Source organism: Gavialis gangeticus, unplaced genomic scaffold (assembly GCF_001723915.1).
Source record: "Gavialis gangeticus isolate Ggan-Ray unplaced genomic scaffold, GavGan_comp1, whole genome shotgun sequence".
Taxonomy (NCBI): Eukaryota; Metazoa; Chordata; order Crocodylia; family Gavialidae; genus Gavialis; species Gavialis gangeticus.
The window spans coordinates 26,130,646-26,151,746 of NW_017729033.1; the positions used below are offsets into that span (position 1 = coordinate 26,130,646).

The 21,101-nt window shown below is 41.7% G+C and overlaps 1 protein-coding gene across 10 annotated transcripts in view; it reads left to right on the top strand.

Annotated features, from left to right (window-relative positions):
- ABLIM2 (actin binding LIM protein family member 2) overlaps positions 1–21,101 on the top strand; it is a 318,470-nt gene that overhangs the window by 128,043 nt on the left and 169,326 nt on the right. For 9 of the 10 annotated variants that reach the window (XM_019526465.1, XM_019526461.1, XM_019526462.1 and 6 more), the window contains exon 6: positions 1,836–1,929. In XM_019526465.1, coding sequence (XP_019382010.1) covers positions 1,836–1,929 — 94 coding nt within the window. Of the gene's footprint in view, positions 1–1,835; positions 1,930–17,632; positions 17,983–21,101 lie in introns of those variants that run through there. The other variant, XM_019526469.1, reaches the window with a different exon arrangement.

Consider the following 21,101-nt stretch of genomic DNA (forward strand, 5'->3'; position numbering starts at 1 on the left):
TGTAAATTTATTTTTGTTCCCCTGAACAAATAACTAAATTCAAGTTAATTCTTTTCTCTTATGTACAATCTAAAGCTAAAGGTCTTCCTTTGGTTCCACAACTTTCCTTTGTTTTCTAAAGATTTTGCACCATATGATGGCCCGAGAACAATTTAAACCATTCATGTCATCATCCCTGGAAGTTCCTCGCTAATACAAGGATATCCCCAATCCACTTGAGACAGGATGGGGAGAATGGAGAGCATGTAATAGTAAAATAATTACAACTGCCTCCTCACAGAGGTGTGAGGAGAGTTGAATGTCGTAAACCACTTTGAAGATGAAAGGTGGTAGATCCCTGATCGTTAATAGGGGTTTAAGCATCTAATTCTTTTGAAGGTACCAAAGTCCCATTGTTTTCAATAGAAGTTATGCCCCTAAGTGAGACTAGGTACCTTTGATGTACTGGACCCTTGTGTTATCCAAATCAAATTCTGTCGTATAAAATAACCACTAAATATTTCTCTTACATGTATTCTCTCTTTCTTTCTCTCTTTCCTGCCCCACTTCCTTCCACAAACTCGTACACAGCGTTCCATAAACTGTGGAAATAAGGCAATTTAGTTTAGGCAATTTAGGTTAAGTATAACTCCTTTGATGGAAACAATCTAAATACTCTAGAAAGGGGGCCTTAATTTAACTCTTTAATTCAAATTAGTTAGGTTCTGATCAGTTATTTAGGGTCTGTTATAATAATCCATTTTAGTTAATGAGTTAATGAAATAATGTAGCTGTGCATTTTTGAGCAAAGCTGAGATTTAAAATTTCCATTTTGTGCTTTTGTAAATTATTCATCATCTTAAATCCTACAAATGAAACCGTGTAAAATTCTGCTGCTTATTGCATGCATGAGGCTATTGCAGTCACTTTCCTGCCACTTTGATGGATCTCATAGTCGCTCTGTCTTCTGCAGAATAAATTCTAGAGAAGACAGTGGCTCTTGTGACTCTCTTTGAGAGCTCCCAAATCAGAAGAGAGCCATTAGGATTAAACATTAGCCACATCACTCCACTCTGAAATTCAGCGTATTCAAATAGGCAATTCTTCCCCTGTAAGCCAAGCTAAAAGTAGGTTTCGATGGTAAGTAAAAAAGCAGAGAATAATATGTGGACATAATTATTTCTTTCTGAAAGTTGGAATATGAAAAATAACCTAAATGAGTAAAACAATCAAAGCAAGTGCTGTGATGCATTTGAGTGTAAGAAACTGTTTGCTGCTTTTAAGGTAAAAGTTGAATATAGTGATGAAGTCAAAAAGTGGGATTGAGGTAAATTTAGAGGGGACAGACTTGGTGTCTCAGGTGTAATTTTTTGTTAATTTAAGTTTATCAAGGGAGGACAACAGGGAATTGGAGATCTGTTATTTACCAGAGCGCCCCTGGGAGTAACTAGGAATAATGGGTGCAAACTAATGGAGAGTAGATTCAGGTTAGACATTAGGGAGACATTTTTTACAGTAAGGGTGGCCAGAACCTGGAATGGGCTTCCAAGAGAGGCGGTACAATCACCTAACTTGGAGGTCTTCAAGAGGAGGCTTGATAGTCACCTGGCTGGGGTCATCTGACCTCAATCCTCTTTCCTGCCAGGGGTGGAGGGTCGGACACGATGATCCTTTGTGGTCCCTTCTGACTCTACAATCTATTAATATTTGGTTCTCTACAAAATTAGTAAGAGGGAAAAGATCATTTCAGGAGAAGCTGTTTAGAGACTTTATACGGTTAGCCATGTGAAATACAAGAGAATTTGCCACAAACATATTCAAAGCTATTCTTGCATTGTCTGTCATCTGTTTCCCAGGGATGGTGTTCCATACTGTGAAATGGACTACCATGCTAAGTTTGGCATAAGATGTGACAACTGCGAGAAGTACATCACAGGAAGAGTGCTGGAGGTAAGAAGGATACGTCAATCAAACAAACACCCACCCTCAAAATTTAGGATCCTACTTTGTACGGTTCAGCTACTCAGTATTTTCATTATCTTCCCATTTCACTCTCATGTTAAATCACCCACAGTTCTTTTTATGAACTGGCAAGCCATATTTCCATAACTCCATAAAATTTTCTTGCTGGATGTTTTGCTAAAATGTATATTCTAAATGAACTATTTTAAAGTGTTGATGTGCATAGAAGCAGAAGAATGGAGACAATTCAGAAGGCTGTCCAGCAAGTTTAAATGCAAGTGTGTTATAGATGGTGGGAAGCTATAAATACCATTCTTAGGTGTCCTTTTATCTACTCTGTATTTCTCAGACTCCGGTGTGTGAACGTCTTGGAAAAAATAAATGGAGCTTTTTAAAAACTTTATCTGTGGTCATAAATGATCCACGTTGCAGTTTCTTTGAGACTTTTTGTTCTGAAAAGCATTTGGAATGTATCATGTGTGCACTTCAGCTGTCCCCAAACATCTTATTATGGGCTCCATGTGACAAAAGACCAAACTGAGTTATATCAGAACTGGAAGAAATTCTCTGTGTGTGGCTGGATAGTTATCCAATTGAGTGTGTAGTTCTGTCAGCTTCTGTGCCTTGTCTTGAGTTAGTTCACTTAACACTGAAGAAAGGAAGAGTTCATCACATCATTCAGTAATGATCCTTTCTGGCTCATTAGTATTGTGAACCTGTCAAAAAAGTACATTCTTCCACCAGAGAAAGAACGATTGATAGGCATGAGTCAGGGCCTCAAATGGTCAAAAATAGGGAAAGTGGGATCCAGCAGGGATATACACAGAATGTGGGTACTTAAGTAGGAAGGGTGCCCCTGTGTAAATTGCTTTACCACTGCACAGTATACTACACGTTCTTCCTTCAACAAATCATTTTCCCCCTTATAATTTTGTGTTGGTTGAAAAAAAATATTGTATTTGTTGTAATAAAACATTAAAAATCAAAATTGAAACAAAACATTTCAACCAATGTGGAACACTCTAGCTCCAGTATTTTTCTCCTGGAAAATTTCAAATTGAAATAGAAATAGACATTGTTAGTTTTTGTCAAGTCTGAATAAAGCTGAATTTTGAATTCTTTCAGTCTTTTATGAAACAGAGCTTCCACCCTCTGCACAGCTCTAGAAGCTGGCACGTAGAGCATGTGGATTGAAAATGCCTCTCCTATTTCTTTGCCAGTCAACTCATGATTTAGAAAGCTCTAACTAGTCAGCAGAGGAGTATCCCAAGGTATTGTTCAGCAGCAGAAGTAAGAATAATCCTTTTCCACACCCAGTTTAGTGCTTGAATCATATCCACTATTGTTACTGCTTCCTGATTCAGTACTTGTATTAGTGTAACAGATATGAGCACTATACATGGTCCTGGGAACTTATTGGGCTTGGGACTGTGCTAGAACAAAAAGACAATCTGCTTTTAATAACTTACATTCATAAGTATAAGACAAGTAATGGATATAGACAAAAATGCAGACAAGGGAATAGTGCCAAGCCCCCAGGACCCTACCCTGGCATGCTGAAGTGGGAAAGGGAGGTGCCAGGGCCCCAGGGACCAATCCCAGTATGAGGGGGCAGTACCAGGCCCCTGGGTACCAATCCCAGTGTGTATGGGTGGGAGTGGGTGGTGTCAGGCCCCCAGAGACCAATCCTGCATGTCAGGCTCAATCAGTCCTGTTGACTGGCCCTGCCCAACCTTATCTGGCCCACAGAGCCAAAAGATTGAGTACCACTGATCTAAGGAATATACATGACACAAGATACATTTAGTAATATTTTTAACCAACTAAATGGTTGGGAGAAGTGTTTAAATGAGTTTTTGGCCACAATATGCCCACACTGAAAATGAAAATAGATAACTTAGGTATGACACAATGAAAAGGTTGGAGCAGAGCAGGGATGCATGCAGAAGACTGGCATGTTCAAAGCGATAGGCCAATTGAAACAATATTCCTTCATAGCAGTTTCTCTGTGATTATTATAAACTGGATTAGAAGGTAAAAGTACTGCCACCTATTTCTATAACTCCTGCTGACTTTGCACTACAGAAACATCTTTTAAAACCTGATTCTTCATGGCCTTATAATATCTATATAAAAAAGGTTCCTCTGGTAGAATTTTACCCTCGGTTTGCACAGAGAGAAATGATGACATAAGGCACCAGGCACTTGAGAAATGGCCCTTAATACTTTTGTTGATGAAGAAAGGCAAAATGTCAAAAGGCCCTTGATGTGTGCAGGCAACTTTCATTTTGTTAAAAGGGAAACTGCTGGCAGGCAGTATATTTGAGTAAATTCTCTTGATGCAGTTGGCTGAGAGGAACAGGCAGATCAGCATAAGTCCATGACCTAGCACAGGTCATTGTTTTGTTGCATATACAGGTCATAATAATCCTGAGAAAATGTCACATTTTGAAGATGTAGGAGTTTTAATGTGATTAGTTGCATGGGGAAAAAAAGACCGACTCCAGTTTTCAGTTGGTTGTAACATATGGGGTTTTTCTTCATTTTTCTCTTTATAATAAAGTGCTATGAAGAACATACTGAAGTACAAACTGAAACCAGTGTAAATTGAGAGTAACTTGACTGAGGTCAGTGGAATTAAACTAATGAAAAATATGGGGTTGAGAGGAGAGCCTGAAATCTTAAAAATATGGAAAAGGGGGATTTGTGTAGTACATAAAAGCCTACTTATCCAAACATTTTTAAAAAATCAGACAGTGGGTGTGTCTACATGTTCAGTCATCACTTTTGCTACTGCACATTAAATTTAGTACATCTAATGTGAGATATTAATTAAATGCACATTAGGCTGCCCTAATGCGCTGTAGTGAAAGTGCATGGTTTTTCGGTGATGCTTAATGCGCAGTAACCTAATTTTATGGCTTATTAGTATATTAGCATGGTTTTTGCCATGATGCTGTAATGTGCAGTAAAATAGGTTAATACGCCTTAAAGTGCACATGTAGACGTGCCCAGTAGGAAGCAGGCAATAGGTTTAAACAAGTCAATTAATCTACAGTATCTGGAAGTTTGTAATAATAATTGTGACGGGGCCATTTTGGGGCTGGGTTTCAACTTCAGCCCACCCACCTAAGTAGGGCAGTCCACCCAGTTTCTCCTACCACAGTTTGCTGTTTCTTTATCTGGTGTGAAATGTGGGAGGCTGCCCATTTTATTGCCCTAATGCCAAGGGGTACTTTACACATGATTCCGACCTTCCCTTATCATGCCCCATGCCTTGCAGAGGGCATCCTAGAGTTGCTCTTTGCTCCAGCTCGTGGTCGGGCCAAACTCAGCCTCTTGCTAGGTCTCACGCATTCATCCTTTCACACCACCCCATTAAGCCTCATTCATACTGCCCCCCTCTCACTGGAGCTTCTTGCACTCCACCCTCTATCACTAGGTCTCTTACATGCTGCCCCTTTCTGGGCCACACCCAACCTACCCTACTCCCTTGAGCGAGCGCATAAGCCATCAGGCTTGCCTACTCACACTTCTTGACTGGCCCTAGTGCAGCCTTTTGGGTCTATCCCACAACCCTCATCGATATCCTGTAAACATTTTTTTCATAAAATAATACTAAGAAAAAAGACCAATCAAACAAACATCAGAATACTGAATCCATATCCAATAGAGAGAAATTATTTTTTATTTGCAGCTGACCATCCTCTTCTAATGACTTAGAGTTAGCACAGATCTCTCAAGTGTCTCACTTATCAAATTCATTGTATTTCAAGCCTCTTTGCCTACACCTTTGTAGATCCCTGGTCAGTGTATTTCTTAATCCTTTAGATGCACAAAGGAAGCAGCTATTTCCAATTTTAACTTTTTTGTTCTTGAAAACCTGAAACTATTTCAGTATTTCTACTTTCATTTTAAGATCTTGAATATAATCTGAATATTCAAAAGAGAAACAACAGGGGGGAAAAGGTTGTTCAAAAGGGTAAATGTCATTACAGTGAAACTTATTAGACTGAAATAGTGTCCCAAGGGAAGTACTGGAAGGCATCACTTAGATCATGTTAAAACTACATTGGACACAGTGCTGGAAAATGTTTGTTAGGGAACAATCCTCCACTGACAAAAGGAGGGTCTCTATGATCTAATAGGATTTTTTCCATCTCTGATTTCTATGATAATGAACAGTCAGCAGAACAGCTGCTTCTACACTTAATTTGTGTGAGCAGATTTCATAGCTTAGTCTCCCACTCGTACAGTTCTTGTCCATTTTCAGTGTTTATTCAGGAGAGAAGGAAGGGAGAGACTAGTATTGCAAACTACTGATAATTTACAGTAATACAGCTGTTTTCTTATGCTGCCAGCCAAATATTATACATCGTTTGCTTACTTAATTTTCCTGTGGCCTGTTTTCTGTTGGTCATATCCTGGAAATGTCAGAGTAAATGGACTCAGGAGTATAGCTCTAAATACATAGGAGGAATGGAACATCTCAGGAGATGGAGAATTAGTCTGTGTACTATTTTGCCCAAGTCTGTGGATGATACTAAATTGTGGGGTGAAGTGCACACTCTGGAGGGTGGTAAACAATTGCAGGCAGACCTGGACAGATTGGAAAAGTGGGCAGAACACAATAGGATACAGTACAATGAGGACAAATGCAGAATGCATTTCTGGGTGTAGAAATATCCAGCACACATACTGGCTGGGAAATGATGACCCCCTCAGCAGCACAGAAATGGAAAGGGATCTCAGAGTCATAGTGGACTCCAAGATGAACATGAATCATCAGTGTGACAGTATCATCAGCAAAGCTAACTGCACTTTATCATGCATCAGCAAATGCATGACGAATAGAACCTAGTAGTGATACTTGCCCTCTATGTGGCATTGGTCAGACCGCAGTTGGAGTACTGTATCCAGTTTTGGGTACTGCGCTTTAAGAAGGATGTGGGTAGCCTCAAGAGGGTCCAGGGGAGGGCCACTCATATGATTAAGGGTTTACATGGCAAGCCCTATGAGGAGAGACTGAGGGACCTGGACCTCTTCAGCCTCCACAAGAGAAGGCTGAGAGGTGATCTTGTGGCCACCTCCAACTTCATTAGAGGGTCACAGCTAGATATCGGAGATACTGTGTTCACCAGGGCACCTCTTGGGGTAACAAGGAACAATGGTCACAAACTGACAGAGGGCTGATTTAGGCTAGACATCAGGAAAAACTTCTTCATAGTGAGGGTGGCCAAAATCTGAAATGGGCTTCCAAGGGAGGTGGTGCTCTCCCTACCTTGGGGGTCTTTAAGGGAAGCCTGGATAGGCATCTGGCATCTGACCCCAGAACTCTTTCTGGCCCAGGCAGGGGGTCGGACTCGATGATCTGTTGAGGTTCCTTCCAACCATTGCATCTATGAATCTATTATGGGCTATTGCTCCTGTTTTCATGGGTTCAAGCAAGGAAGGCTACATATTTATGTGACCCTCACCTGCTCTGCCCTCATCATACCTCTAAACCTCTTCAAGTCTTCTCTGGCTGGTGCCCAAATTTCTCTTTAAATTGGCACCAAAGAATCCATGGTGGGACTATGCATGTTATTTCCATGGAATTTAGAATCTTCCTTTGTGCTCCATGACCTATCACTAGGGACCGCTGTAAATCACAGAGGAAGTGCCACTGGAGCGACTCCTTCAATTTTTTTCATTTTGCCACTTCTCCCCACCCTCACCCCTCCCCCAATTGGTGGAGGAGCACTGCCAGCCAGGCCACTTGCTGCTGATCGTCAGGGAGGCAAAAATCCTGGCTTTAAATATGCTGCAGCTTTTGCCTCCTGGTGCTGATTGGCAGAGGGACCTCGGTGGCCCCATTGCTTGCTGCTGATTGGTGGGGAGGCAAAAATCATGACATATTTAACACTGCAGTTTTCGCTTCCCTGGTGATCACTGGCAAATGATATGGTCAGTGGGGACCCCCAACCAATCAGGGGTGGGCAGGCAAGCGGCAAAATGAAAAAAATGACAGGAGCCACTGTGGAGGGAACTTTCTCTGTTATTTAGGGTGATCCTTACCTATCATGTGTCATCACTCCACTTTAAAACCCTCATAATGCCCACACAAGGATGAACAAGTTTTTGTGCTAGAAATGTAAAAGAAATGAACAGCGTTCTGGACAGTTTCACTTATGTCTTTGTGCAAATGGCTGTGGCCTTTCATTTGTACAGACCTGCTACCTCGATATGAAATGGATTTTAAAAAAGAGCACAAGGACTGCAAAACTACTGAAAGAACAAGTTTTATTTTAAGTAACTATAGAATGGGCCCTGCTCCCAGTACAACAGCAACAAACACCAGAACAGTACACAGAAAATAAACAGTTTTTAAAAACCCAAGCTATCATGTTTGAAAACCTTCTATTCCTCTTCAGTCTTGTCACAGGACACTATGATTTCAACAATAAATCAATTTGGTTTCTGTGTTTATATCCCAAGTTTTTTTCTGAATGTTAACATCTAAATTCAAAGTAATAAGCATATAAAAACAGAGACAATAAACATCATTCAACTTTTGAAACAAGAGACAGTATTCTGTGTTGGTAATTCAAGTAAATCCTGTGGAAGTCAAAAAGAGGTTTTCTGTTCACTTCTGTGGCATTTGAATTGGTCCCTTAATCTTGATCTCATCCAAAAGACAGCCTCTCTAGTCTGCCCTGATAGGGTTTGGTAGAGGAATGGAAGGTTAAGAGAGTTAATAGCAATTTTAAGAAGCTGTAATCTTGCCCAGAAACATTTTTACCCATTGTTTAGCCCTACATAAGGTGCTGGAATGTCGTAGTCTAGGACAGGTGTGACAATTCTGTGCCACTAAAAAATTCAGGGTGCAAGCACATGTCACCATTACTATGGAGCAATTTATTTCATAGCAAACTTATTCTATACTGGATGTATCTACATGTGCTCATTTACTGCTCAGTAACCAAAATTACTGCACAGTACAGGTGCGCATCTACATGTGCATGCCTATACTGTAAATATGGTGGGTTACGTGCATTACTGTGCAGTAACTAATAGGGCGTAAATTTAATACCTGTGTCATGCACAGTTACTGCATAGTAATGCACATGTAGATGCCTTACTGTACAGTAACACGGTTTGTGTGGACTGACTTGGGACTAACTTTAGTCCCAAGTCAATCCATGCACAGCACTGATATGCTTTAATGCCTGAATGTGTAGATGCTGGCCTATTCCCGCTTACTGCACAGTAAATTTAAGCTGGCATAAATGCATGTGTAGACATGCCAACTAAGTAACAAACAAGCAACCAATTCTCCCAAGCCTGCTGCTTGCAATATGTGCTGATACAATTCTGGCCCCTGCATGGTGGAGAGCCATTCAACATTAAGCAAACAACTATACCAGATGAAATGGAGTAGGGAAGCAGACTTTTGACACATTCTACACAGGAACTTCCACACAGTTCCTTCATATTTTCAAGCAGTAACTTTACCACGTATTCAAGTCTTTTACTACATAGTAAAGCTGAGCTCAGGTGTCCATTCCCCTTTTACTACATAGTACAGGCAGACTTTACCAAGGGTAAAGCCTCCAGTATGCTAGCAGACCATAAGGAATAAGCTGTTTTGTGACCAATAAAGAGTGGAACAAAACAGCGTTCTCTAAAAGAAACCATTTAGCAGTATGCTTTCTCCTCTTGTGGGGAATTGTTGATTTATTAAGAAGTTTTTTCAAATAACTCAGCACGATTGAGAAGGTTGCAAGTTACTTCTTGTACAAGGATACTTTGCTGCTTTATTTTTGTTTGTTTGTTTATGAACGTATGTGATTTCTTTGTTGTCCTGCTCAACAAAGGCTCTAGGCAGCTTTCAGCCAATACAAGATGCATTATAAAATCAGATAAAATATTAAAATAGAATAGGAGGTAATAAAAGAACTCCCCAAACAATGCTCCAGAACATAACCCCACCTTCTAAAAGCTTGCCCAAAAGGAAAAGGTCTTATAATACTTCCAGAAAATGTCCAGGTTTGGGCTCTGGAAGGCCTCAAAGGGGAAAGAGTTCCAAAGCCGAGGAGTGATTACCAAAAACATCTCCATGTATTTTTAATGAAGGAACTTGGTGCCCAGAAGGAACTTGCAGCGGGTTGCTCTCAGCTGACCTTAGATGTTGTTATAGAAATTAAGGGAGGAGAACAGTCCCTTAGGCATGTGGAGCCCAAGCCATTTATAGGTCAAACAGAAGCAGTGTGAATTTGCACCTTATACACTAGCTACATTACAGAGGTATAGCATGTATTTTCATATGCCTGAGTTCACTTCATCAGATGCTGTTTTTTAAGCCAACATTTTCAATTGTGCCCCAAAAGCTATTGGGAGCAGACTCTGGAGGCCCGGACAAATGTGTTTCTATTGACCTGCCCATTAAAAAAAAAAAAAAAAACACGAGCCGCTCATTCTGCACCAGCTACAGTTTCTGCAGCCTTCAAGGGCAGCCCTATGCAGAGTACATTGCATAGTCTAACCATGAATGATGTTGGCTAGATCTGAATCTGAAAGAAGTTGTAGCCTTCCCATCACATACAGTTGGTGAAAGGTGCTCCTAGTCACTCCTGCCACATGAGAATAAATATGCAGAAAAAGATTCAAAAGCACTGCAAGGCTGCAATCCTTAATGACGTAGCAAAACTGAACCCTATTGATGATAAATGTCCCTATCTCTCTCCAAGCAGTCTGCTAAACTCAGAAAGATTTCTGTAGAAACTATGCATTAGTCCAAAGCCAAAAGGCTCATGATTTACCATTTAGTCCTTTGGGCTGGTCCCCAAGAGAATCAACAGCATTTCAAGCTCAGCACTGCTCAGTATGGGCACATGCCCACAAGTGAGCACGTGCATTTCCTAAGAGACAAATAGCAGTGGCACAACATGTACTGCTGCTACTTGTCCCCAGGGAACACTTGTGCCATGCATGCTCTGGTATGCAGCACATTGCCCCAGGTTGGGTAGGGGAGACTGGGGCCAGCAACTGTGCTGGCACCAGCAGCCTTATCTCGGGTCCTGTGGGCCTCTGGGAGCTGCAGCCATGGTCATCCTCTAGCAGGGTGCCCAGCTGTCAGCTGGAGCATGGCTTTGGCTGACCAGGCTCTGGTTTTGGGTGACACACACTGCTGCCACATGCACCATTCTGCTTTATTTAGGCACTGTTTGGTTTTTTTACCCTGGGAATGCCTTCCTTCCTTGCCTTAGTATCTTGAACTGTATCATTTCATGGTCACAGTCACTCAAGTTATCTTCTGCCTTCCTAATCTCAACCAATTCCTCCCTGTTTGTGAGCAACAAGCCTCACCTCAGACCCTGAAAAAAATCATGAAGCAGATCTGCAAGGAATTCATTTGGAACCACTTGGAGGAGAAAAGGGTGATTAGGAACAGTTAGTATAGATTCACCAAGGGCAAGTCATGCCTGACCAACCTGATTGCCTTTTATGACGAGGTGACTGGCTCTGTGAATGTGGGGAGACCGGTGGATGTGGTGTACATTGATTTTAGCATGGCTTTTGATATGGTCTCCCACAACATTCTTGCAGGCAAGCTAAGGAAGTATGGGCTGGATGAATGGACTGTAAGATGGATAGAAATCTGGCTGGAGCATCAGGCTCAGAAAGTAGTAATCAATGGCTTGATGTCTAGTGAGCAGGCGATATCAAGTAGAGTCCCCCATGGGTTAGTCCCGGGGCCAGTTTTGTTTAATGTCCTCATCAATGACCTGGAAGATAGCATAGAGTGCACCCTCAGCAGGTTTGCAGATGACACCAAGCTGGGGAAGTAGTAGATATGCTAGAGGGTAGGGCTAGGATTCAGAGGGACCTCATCCAATTGGAGGATTGGGCCAAAAGGAATCTCACGAGGTTCAACAAGGACAAATGCAAAGTCCTGCACTGAAGGCAGAACAAGCTCATGCACCAGTACTTATGAGGACCGGCTGGGGGAACTGGGCTTATTTAGTTTAGAGAAGAGGAAACTGAGAGGAGACTTAATAGGAGTCATTGACAACGTGTAGGGGGTGGATGTGGTAGCACGTGTACCCCCTGAACTTGGCGGTGCACCCCCTGGAAAAAGCTGCTGGTGGTGCCTGCAGGCAGTCACCACTACCTCCCACCCCCGCACCCCGGCACCACTGGCAGCATCTGCAGGAGGTCCCCTACCACCACTAGCTGATGCTGATGCTACCGGCAGTGTCTGCAGGTGGTCGCTGACCACCGGTTGGCACTCATCATCTCCTACCCACTCACCACTGCGGCTGCCTGTGGGAGCTTGCCACTCACTGCTTGCCACTGCCATGCTCCTGCAGCTGATGTCAACGCCAGCGGAGCTCACTGTGCCGCCTCCAGGAGCATGCGGCATTCTTCAACTCCCAGAGGAGAGGTTCAAAAGAGGATGGAGCTAGACTGTTCTCAGTGGTGGCAGATGACAGAACAAAGAGCAGTGGTCTCATGTTGCAGCAAGGGACATTTAGGTTAGATATTAGGAAGAATTTTCTCACTAGGAGGGTAGTGAAACACTGGGATAGTTTACCCAGAGAGGTGGTGGAAGCTCCGTCCTTAGGGATTTTCAAAATCCGGCTAGACAAAGCTTTGGCTGGGATGATCTAGTTAGGGCTGGTCCTGCTTTAAACAGGGGTTGGACTAGATGACCTCCTGAGGTACCTTCCAACCCTAACTTTCTATAATTCTGCGGTAAGTCAAGAAGAATTTCCCCCAGTTGGCTTTTCTACCAAGTTGGTAGAAAAAAGTTGGTATCAAAAAGTTATCCCTGACACACTCCAGGAATTTGCTGGGGCACTGGTTGTGTACTGCTGTGTTTCCTTCCCAGCAGATATGCCAGTAATTTAAGTCCTCCATGAGAACCAAGTCCTGTGATTTTGAAGCTTCCATCAGTTGTTTGACTATCTCCTCTCTCTGGTTTGGAGGCATGTAACAGATGCCTACCATTAAATTCCTTCTGCTACTCTCACCTTTACCCAGAAGCTTTCAACAGGCCTATCTTCCACTTCATAGTGCACCTCTGAACACGTTACATCACCTTTAGATATGGTACAACACCTCCTCCTTTCTTCCCCTGCCTGTCATAGAATCATAGAAATAAAGGGCTGGAAGGGACCTCTGGGCAGGAATACTGCTGAGATCTAATGATCGCAGCAAGGTGCCTGTCCAGTCTCCTTTTGAAGACTTCCAAGGCTGGGGACTGCACCACCTCCTTGGGAAGGCTATTCCAGATTCTGGTTACCCTTACCGTGAATAAGTTCTTCCTTACATCCAACCTAAAACCATCCTCTAATAGTTTATGGCCCTTGCACTTTGTCCTCCCCTGGGGTGCCCTAGTGAACAGCTTTTCTCCCATCTCTTGATATTTACCCCTTACATACTTATAGACGGCCACCAAGTCCCCCCTCAGTCTTCTCTTCCCCAGGCTGAACAGTCCCAGATCCCTTAGTCTTTCCTCATAAGCTTTGTCCTCCAGGCCTTTAATCATTCTTCTGGTCCTTCTTTGGACCCTTTCAAGTTTCTCCATGTCTTTTTTGAAGTGTAGTGCCCAGAACTGGACATAGTACTCTAGCAGGGGTCTCACCAGCACTGAGAGGAAGTATCACTTCTTTAGCCTCGCTCGCGATACATCAGCTAATGCATCCCAGTATGCTGTTAGCTTTATTGACTACAGCATCACAGTGGTGGCTTATGTTCATCCTGTGATCAACCATAACCCCAACGTCCCTTTCAGCCATCATGCTGGCCAGGACATCTCCTCCTAACCTATATTCCTGTTGCTGGTTACTTCTCCCCAGATGAAGCACTCTGCATTGATCCTTATTGAACTGTATCCGGTTGTGCTCCTCCCACCTTTCCAGCCTGTCCAGGTCTGTTTGGATCTGCATCCTATCCCCTAGCATGACCACTTTTCCCCATAACTGAGTATCATCTGCAAACTTGGCCAGCGTGCTTTCCACATCCTCATCTAAATCATTCATAACAATGTTGAACAGCATGGGACAAGCTATATTCATTCATGACCATACTCCAGACATGGAGTCAGTCATGTGGAAGTGGAAGTCAGTCTTAGAATATCATGCCTCAAAAAAGGGTCACTAACAATCAGAATTCCAGCCTCAATTTATTCATTGCTAGTTTAGACTCACATTCTTGGGCCAGTGTTTTTCATTAAGTACCACTTCTCTCTTTCTTCTGTTTTTCCCTGTGATTCATGGATAGAGAGCAATCATTCTCTTAGCCTGGGATGCTAGGTTAAAGTAGACCAGGTTTGCAAGTCTGCTTTCATAAAACAGGCTCTTAATTTTCCTAAGAGTCCTAGTAGATCATCTGCCTATGTTCTGGTTTGAATTAATCTTTCTTAATTGAATGACCAGAGTTGTATACTGTTGTATAGATGATGTCTCACCAAAGTCTTGTATAATGATGTTAATACTCCGATATCTTTCCTTGCAACAAATCCTAGAAATATGATCATGAATATACCTGAGTGTTTCTTTTCTTCTGTTATTTTTAACAGGTTCCCACATTATGAAATAAATTATTTAGTTACCGATCTTCACATACCATTAAATAGCATCCCATTTATGTTACTCCAGTCCCTCAAAGTCATTTGTTTCTCTGTGTTTAAAGTTTCAGTTCTTTGCCATTTTGACAATGTCTCCCAACTTTGAGCATTCAGCACATTTTTGAAGACTTGTATTTTTTCTACCAAGTTCATTATTGAAAATAATAAAATGGTCCCAATACTGATCCTTCTTCCAACATAATTGTTCCCCATTATCTCCTTTTTAGCCAATTCCTTATCCACTTTACAGTTACTGCACTAATCATCTTTTGTAATTGAACTAATAATCTCCTAAGTAGTGCCATATCTAATTAACTTTAACACATATAAAATACGTGTAATATCTTCATATTTCTAAATATAAAATAGGTTTATAAACTTTCATTTCTAAACAACTACTTCCCATAATCCTACAAGACTTAAATTCTCAATACAAGATTACTTCTGTTTACACTAAGGTAAAACTGATGATGACCATATGGATGCTGTATAACCGAATTCAAAAGACAAGACATTCTAATTAAGACAAAGGAGGAATCTTTACTTTTTTCCATGAAATTCCTTTTTGTCTCTTATAACATTCAAGACATAAATTTCTCATTTGGTCTTCCAATCCATACTAACTACCGTATGTCAAAGGCAGCAGTCCACCAGCCAGAAGAGGGCCAGAATTTACTGGCACAAATGGGGCTAACCATGATTCTCCTCAGCATTGCATAGCAAGCTACCTCCAGCATACTCAATGTCTTTAGTACAGCTGCATATAAATATTCTGGAGAAATGGTGGTATTGGGGGACAGTGTTTACAGAGACCTGGCATCCCAAAGGACAGTTCTAACTGAAAAGATGATTAAGCTATCCTGTTTCACAAACATCACAGTGGAGCAATAGATTGAGTTATCTTACCATGAAGGGATGTTTGCTTTGTCCCATATCCCTGACTGACAGTAGCCCAGAAGAGAGAGGACGTAAGTCAGTGGTTTGGCCAACAGCCTTGTACTAGGGAGACCAGAATTCAGGTCCTCTGCTCTACTAGACACTTCCTCTGTAACCTTGATCAAGACACTTTGTCTCTTTCCCACAGTTGTTCTTCCCTACCTCACAGTGGCACTGAGAGGGTAAATACATTTAAGGCTATGAGGTGATCGGACACTACAGTCATATATGTTCTTTAGACACCAGCGGTGGTCAGTACTACATGTGGATTTATCTGTTGTTAATCTGAACAGAAGCCTACAGGCAGAAGGCAGGGTAAAAGTGCCCCTTATAAACTAAATGCATGAGCGATGCAGAAACCTTCAGGGAATCAGAGATGCAGAAACATATAGGTTAAACACTGTTATGGGGATGCAGTTACAAGAGTCCCTCTGAGCCTGTTAATTCATCATCCTGATTTGTTTCCTCTCTTTCTAAGCAGAGGGTCATTTTTCTGACTCTGCCCTAGACCTCTGTCTCCAATTTTCTACAGCTATGCACTTGGACTAGGGACAGACATTCAAAAAGCCTGAGCCTGAATTGTTTTAATCTTTGCGGGTTAGTTTGCCTAGGTTGAACTGGTTTGCAACTGCACAGACATTTTCTCTGGACTGAGGAAATTCAGCCACATGCCTGCAGTGGCTCAGGCTAGAAGGTAGGGGGGCACTAGAGTAACCTTCCCTTCCTTTCAACACTGCTGAGCTGAGGCAGGGTGTGGCCAGACCCTGGCAGGGTGCTGTGATTAGGGAGGGTGTAAACCCCTACCCTGCCTGCACCATCCCAGGCTTTTTCCTGCGCAGTGCTCCAAGGGCAGGAGTGTTGCCAGCCCCCCAGCCAGCACTCTGAGGCAAAGGGGGGGGTGCAGTGCGTGCATCTGTTGATGATACTGAGTTTTTCAATCTCTCTCCCTGCTTCTTCATACTGTCTGCAAACCTGACAGGCAAGGGAGCCAGCAGAGGGCTGATAACACAGCCCATCAACAAAACAAAAGCCTCTCTTCTTTAAGCTCTTCTTAAACAGCTTTTTCCAAGGAAGAAATGGAGGGACATTACCAGCTGACCTGTTGATTAGTTCCAAAACGCCCTAAGTAGTCACTGTTCTGTCTGTGTCCCAGTGAAATTGGAAACACACACACACACACACACACCTGTCTCAGCATTAGCTAGCATACTACATGCCTAGGGTCTGTGGGGCTGGGGTCCATGCTGTGGGAGATGGGAGGGAGGAAGGAGGGGGATCCCTGCTTGAGCAATCAACACCCAGGGGGAAGCCAGGCAGACCCTGCTGTGTCTGTAGTCCCTGCAGGAGCTCTGGCTAGGGAGCAGAGGGACGGGGCCAGCTCTGCTCTGTAGAGCAGCCCCTGGCTGCAAAGCATCTGAAATGCTGGGGGACTCTGGTTTAACTTAAACAAGGAAGGGGACTGGGATAGACATTGCATAAACCAGTTTGACCCAAATCAGTTAAGTCTTATACTACATTCACCCAGGTTTATCTCAAACCAGTTTGGACCATTTTGAAACTGGTTTACGTGCACTGAATGTCTGTTCTGTTACAGGTTTAAACCAGCTTCTGATTACTTAAACCCGTTTGTATGTAGTGTCTGTCCCTAGCCATAGCACTCAACCATGCCTACAGAGCTGATAAAATTACAGAGTCATTTGCTACAGCTTGCATGTGTCTATTTGCTGCAGCTTCTTTCCTAAAACATATAGTATGAGCTGTGTATGACACAGGTATAATTAAATATTTGTTTCTCAATGCATAGAAACACAGAATCTGTAAAGCTGCCAGAAATTAGAGGCATGTTTTGCAAAAGGAGAGAAGAGATATGTGAGGTTCTCAAAGATGATGAAACAGGGGATGTTTTCAGCTGCAGAAAGTAATTAAGCATTAAAATTGAATATTTTATCTGGTAAAGGGAAACGATCCCCTTGTTTGGTGATTTGCTTGTTGCTTAGCTCTGAGGTTATGATGTTTTAGTTTGCAGTCAGGTTTACTTTGTAAATCAATTGCTTTCCCCTTTTTGGAAATCCTAGTTTAGCAAAGACGAGACTAATTCTTTGCAGCAGGGTGTATAAATTTGTGCCTGCAGTGTGGAATAATGGTTTATTCTGAAATGTCTATTATCCTGCTGTTTCGCTAACTACAAAACCCAGTGATGTGTAAAAGGTACTGGAACAGCTTGTAATACAGACGTTAATTCCGAACCATGCAATAATAGAACCAAAAAAGATTCCTTCTATATGTTAGTTAAGGTATTTCCTATAGAATGGACAGTCTCTGAATGGCTGACAAGAACAGCAGAAGGATTGAAATGTCAAAATTAATCTTCAGTTACAAACTGCTAGCAAAAGCCAGGCTTTCCGTACCACGAGAGAAGAGAGCAAAAACTGTTGGGAAAAGATATATCTAAGTAGATCAACATTAGCTCTCGCAAAAGGAAACCAACTAAGGTAGGAGACATTGATCAGCACTTTCAAAAACCGGTGGGTGTAGTGCATTTTGCAGTTTGGAAATGATTCTTTGATTCTGGTGCCTATTGAATTTGTTTGGAGCTTCTGGTTTGCAAAGCCATGTTAATCATTATGTGCATGTTACCTCTGTTCAGCTGGTTAAGTGTTAATTAGCACTCAGTTGACTTCATCTGAATATTAAGAATGCAATTCACAATGACTTGTTGATTTTAAACAGGCTTCATCCAAAATCCATAAATAAACACATGAGCAGCAGTTGAAATGCTGTTTGTTGATAGTTTAGCCTATTTATTGCCTTAGTCTGATTTATTGTTCTTGATTTGTTCACCCCACCTGACTTTTTTTTCTTTAACATATGTAACAGCCTCTTCCCTCAAGGAGCCCATACTATCAATATGCATTATCTTTTCTGTGCTGTGACATTTAAACTGCTGCAACTGTGAGAATGTCAGAAAAAGATTCTGTATAACTGTTACCTTGCACATCGGTTGCTGGGGGCGGGGGGGGGTTCCCAGTAAGCAGACTCCCAACAACATTTGCCGGTATCTTAAACACGTTACATTTTTGCCTACTCTATTAGATGCTGCTAAATATTTCAAATGATGCAAAGCTATGTTTCAAACTTTTGAAAAAGGGAGTCAGTATGAGAATATTAATTTTGATTCTTTCAGTTGCTTGGTTTTCTTCCTGTTAATGGTTTCCCTTGTACATGTAGGTAGGGTCCCTGCATACAGGTCTAGGCACTATTTTGAGTATATCTTTGTACCCAGTTAAAATTATGAGCGTGGGGGCATGGGTGAATAAGTGATGCCATCTGCTTCTTATCATGTAAAAATAGTGTTTAAGCCAGTTCCTGTTACAAAATGAATTGTTTTTGATTTCAGCATTCAGTTTTGAACTTTAAATATGAACTGCATGCAAGATACCAGTTTCCTGTCTCAGCAGTGTCTTGCTGTGGTGATGTATTAATATTGCCATGCCATTTAGTACATTTTTCCTGCAAATAAATATCTCAGCTATGTGAAATTTTGCAGTGCTAGATATTTTCATCCCTCGTATGTCTGCTTTACATAATTCCTTTATTTCTGTTTGACTTCTGATGGATGCCACTAGCACACGCACACACATCAGCAAGAATGCTTCTTTGCAGTGCCTGGCAACATAACCATTGATCCAGTAAACAGCAGAACAGCCTCCCCTCCATCTCTCTCCAGTAACCATGACAGTGGTATAACAATAAGCTTTGTCTAGCACCCTGAAATGCAGTTAGTGGCAACTGCTTTTGTTGATAAAATATCTTCAGTATGTTCTGACCTTCTGAAAGTTGTTTTGTGCATCTTCTCCAGGGAGGGAAACAGACTGTAAGGATGATAAGTGAAATTATATTTCCTCTTCTAGCCATCCATATATTTTAATTTAGTTTTTCCCCTTTTAACTAAGAAAACTTTGAAATTATACTTTGAGCCAGAAGTCTATTAATGAAAACAAACTTTGGAGCTTACTACTATTAACTGTTATTATTATTATTATACCATATTGGTTTTATGGTAGTGCTCAGTAGTCACAACTGATTTTAGGGCTCCCAAATACAAACAAGTCTCAGACGTAAGAGATGGTCACTTTATTACAGGCCCTGCAATATAAGGCGATGAGACAACCTAGGTTAAATGACTGATGCTGCAAATCACTGTCAGGTTTGGGAACAGTGCATCAAGTCTTCTGACTCCCAGTCCAGTCCCCATTCCCAAGGACCATGGTGCCTATCCAAGACTATGCAATATTTTTTATATTTTTATTCAGCAATTTCATTCTACCAGATGGAAATTAATGAGCTATATCTTCAACTGTTGCAGCAGGGCAACGCCAAGGGGGGGGCGGGGAGGTGTGGCTTTTCTTCCAAAAGTTAGAGTAGCCTCAGGGAAATATTTTAAGCAAGGCTACACAACAGCCATGGAGAGTCTTCTGCTGCTTTTATATCAGTGGATCAGTGCTAATTTACACAGGAGAGAATTTGGCCATAGCATGTAAGGAAGGATCAAAAGAAGCAAGGCAGGCAATTGAACAAATGGGAAGCCAAAACCTGCTTTTTTGTACAGTGGTTGACATGAAGCAGTGCAGAGAGAGAGAGAAAACGGGAAGGTGCAAGTCACCTGTTATAAAACATGTGCAAACGATTGCCAAGGCTAATTGTTTTATGCTTAGGCAGACTATTTTCCTAAACAAGAAAATGAGCCAAATTCAGCTGTAATATAAGCAGACATAACCTCATTGACTTTATCCTGCTTGCATCACCCGTACCCAGGATGAATTTGGCCCTGAGAATCCCAACTTGTCATGAACTAAGATCTGACTTATAATTATAGTAATAATTATTATAATTATTATGCTTTTAATATTTGATGTAGTAATTAGGAATTTTGCCTAGTGAGAAGGCACTATGCAGTGAGTTACTGTTGTTAAAAGATAAATATTCCCATTTGTACATCTTGCTCTGCACTTTATACCTGAAAGAATAAAGAGGATGTGGGAGGCAGTAGGAATGATTCAAATATTTCCACAGTGGATAGGAAATTTCAGGGTTCTGCAAAGCATGTGGGGATGAGCCAGAGCTAATTGAAATGGAAATAATTGCACATGTGAGCAATGAAAATTACATGTAATGTGGCAGGTCCATGTGTTGAACATTTCAAATGACAGATTCCTGACTTAGGGTGGGATGGCTGATCATTTGAGTGCTAAAAGAGAGGAGCGGTCTGATTCACCACAATGTTACTCCACTTCTATGCTGGTATACTCTACTGAAATCAATTCAGCATAAAACTGCAGTGATGAGTCAGGTTCCCTGAGACCTAAAAATGATTAGTAAGAGTTTCTCCCTGACATTTCTTTTTCCATCTCCTGTCTTTCACTCTCATTTCTCTTCTGATTTGCTTTATGTTGTATACAATAGCAATGCACAGTCATTCAAAACAGATGGCTGAGTACTCTTGTCCCACCTCTTCTTCAGCTGCAGTAGAAGCCATTAGTAATAGCTACTTTAGTAAACATTATTAAACAGTTATCATTAAATAACACTGCAAGTTACTCTGAGATAGGCA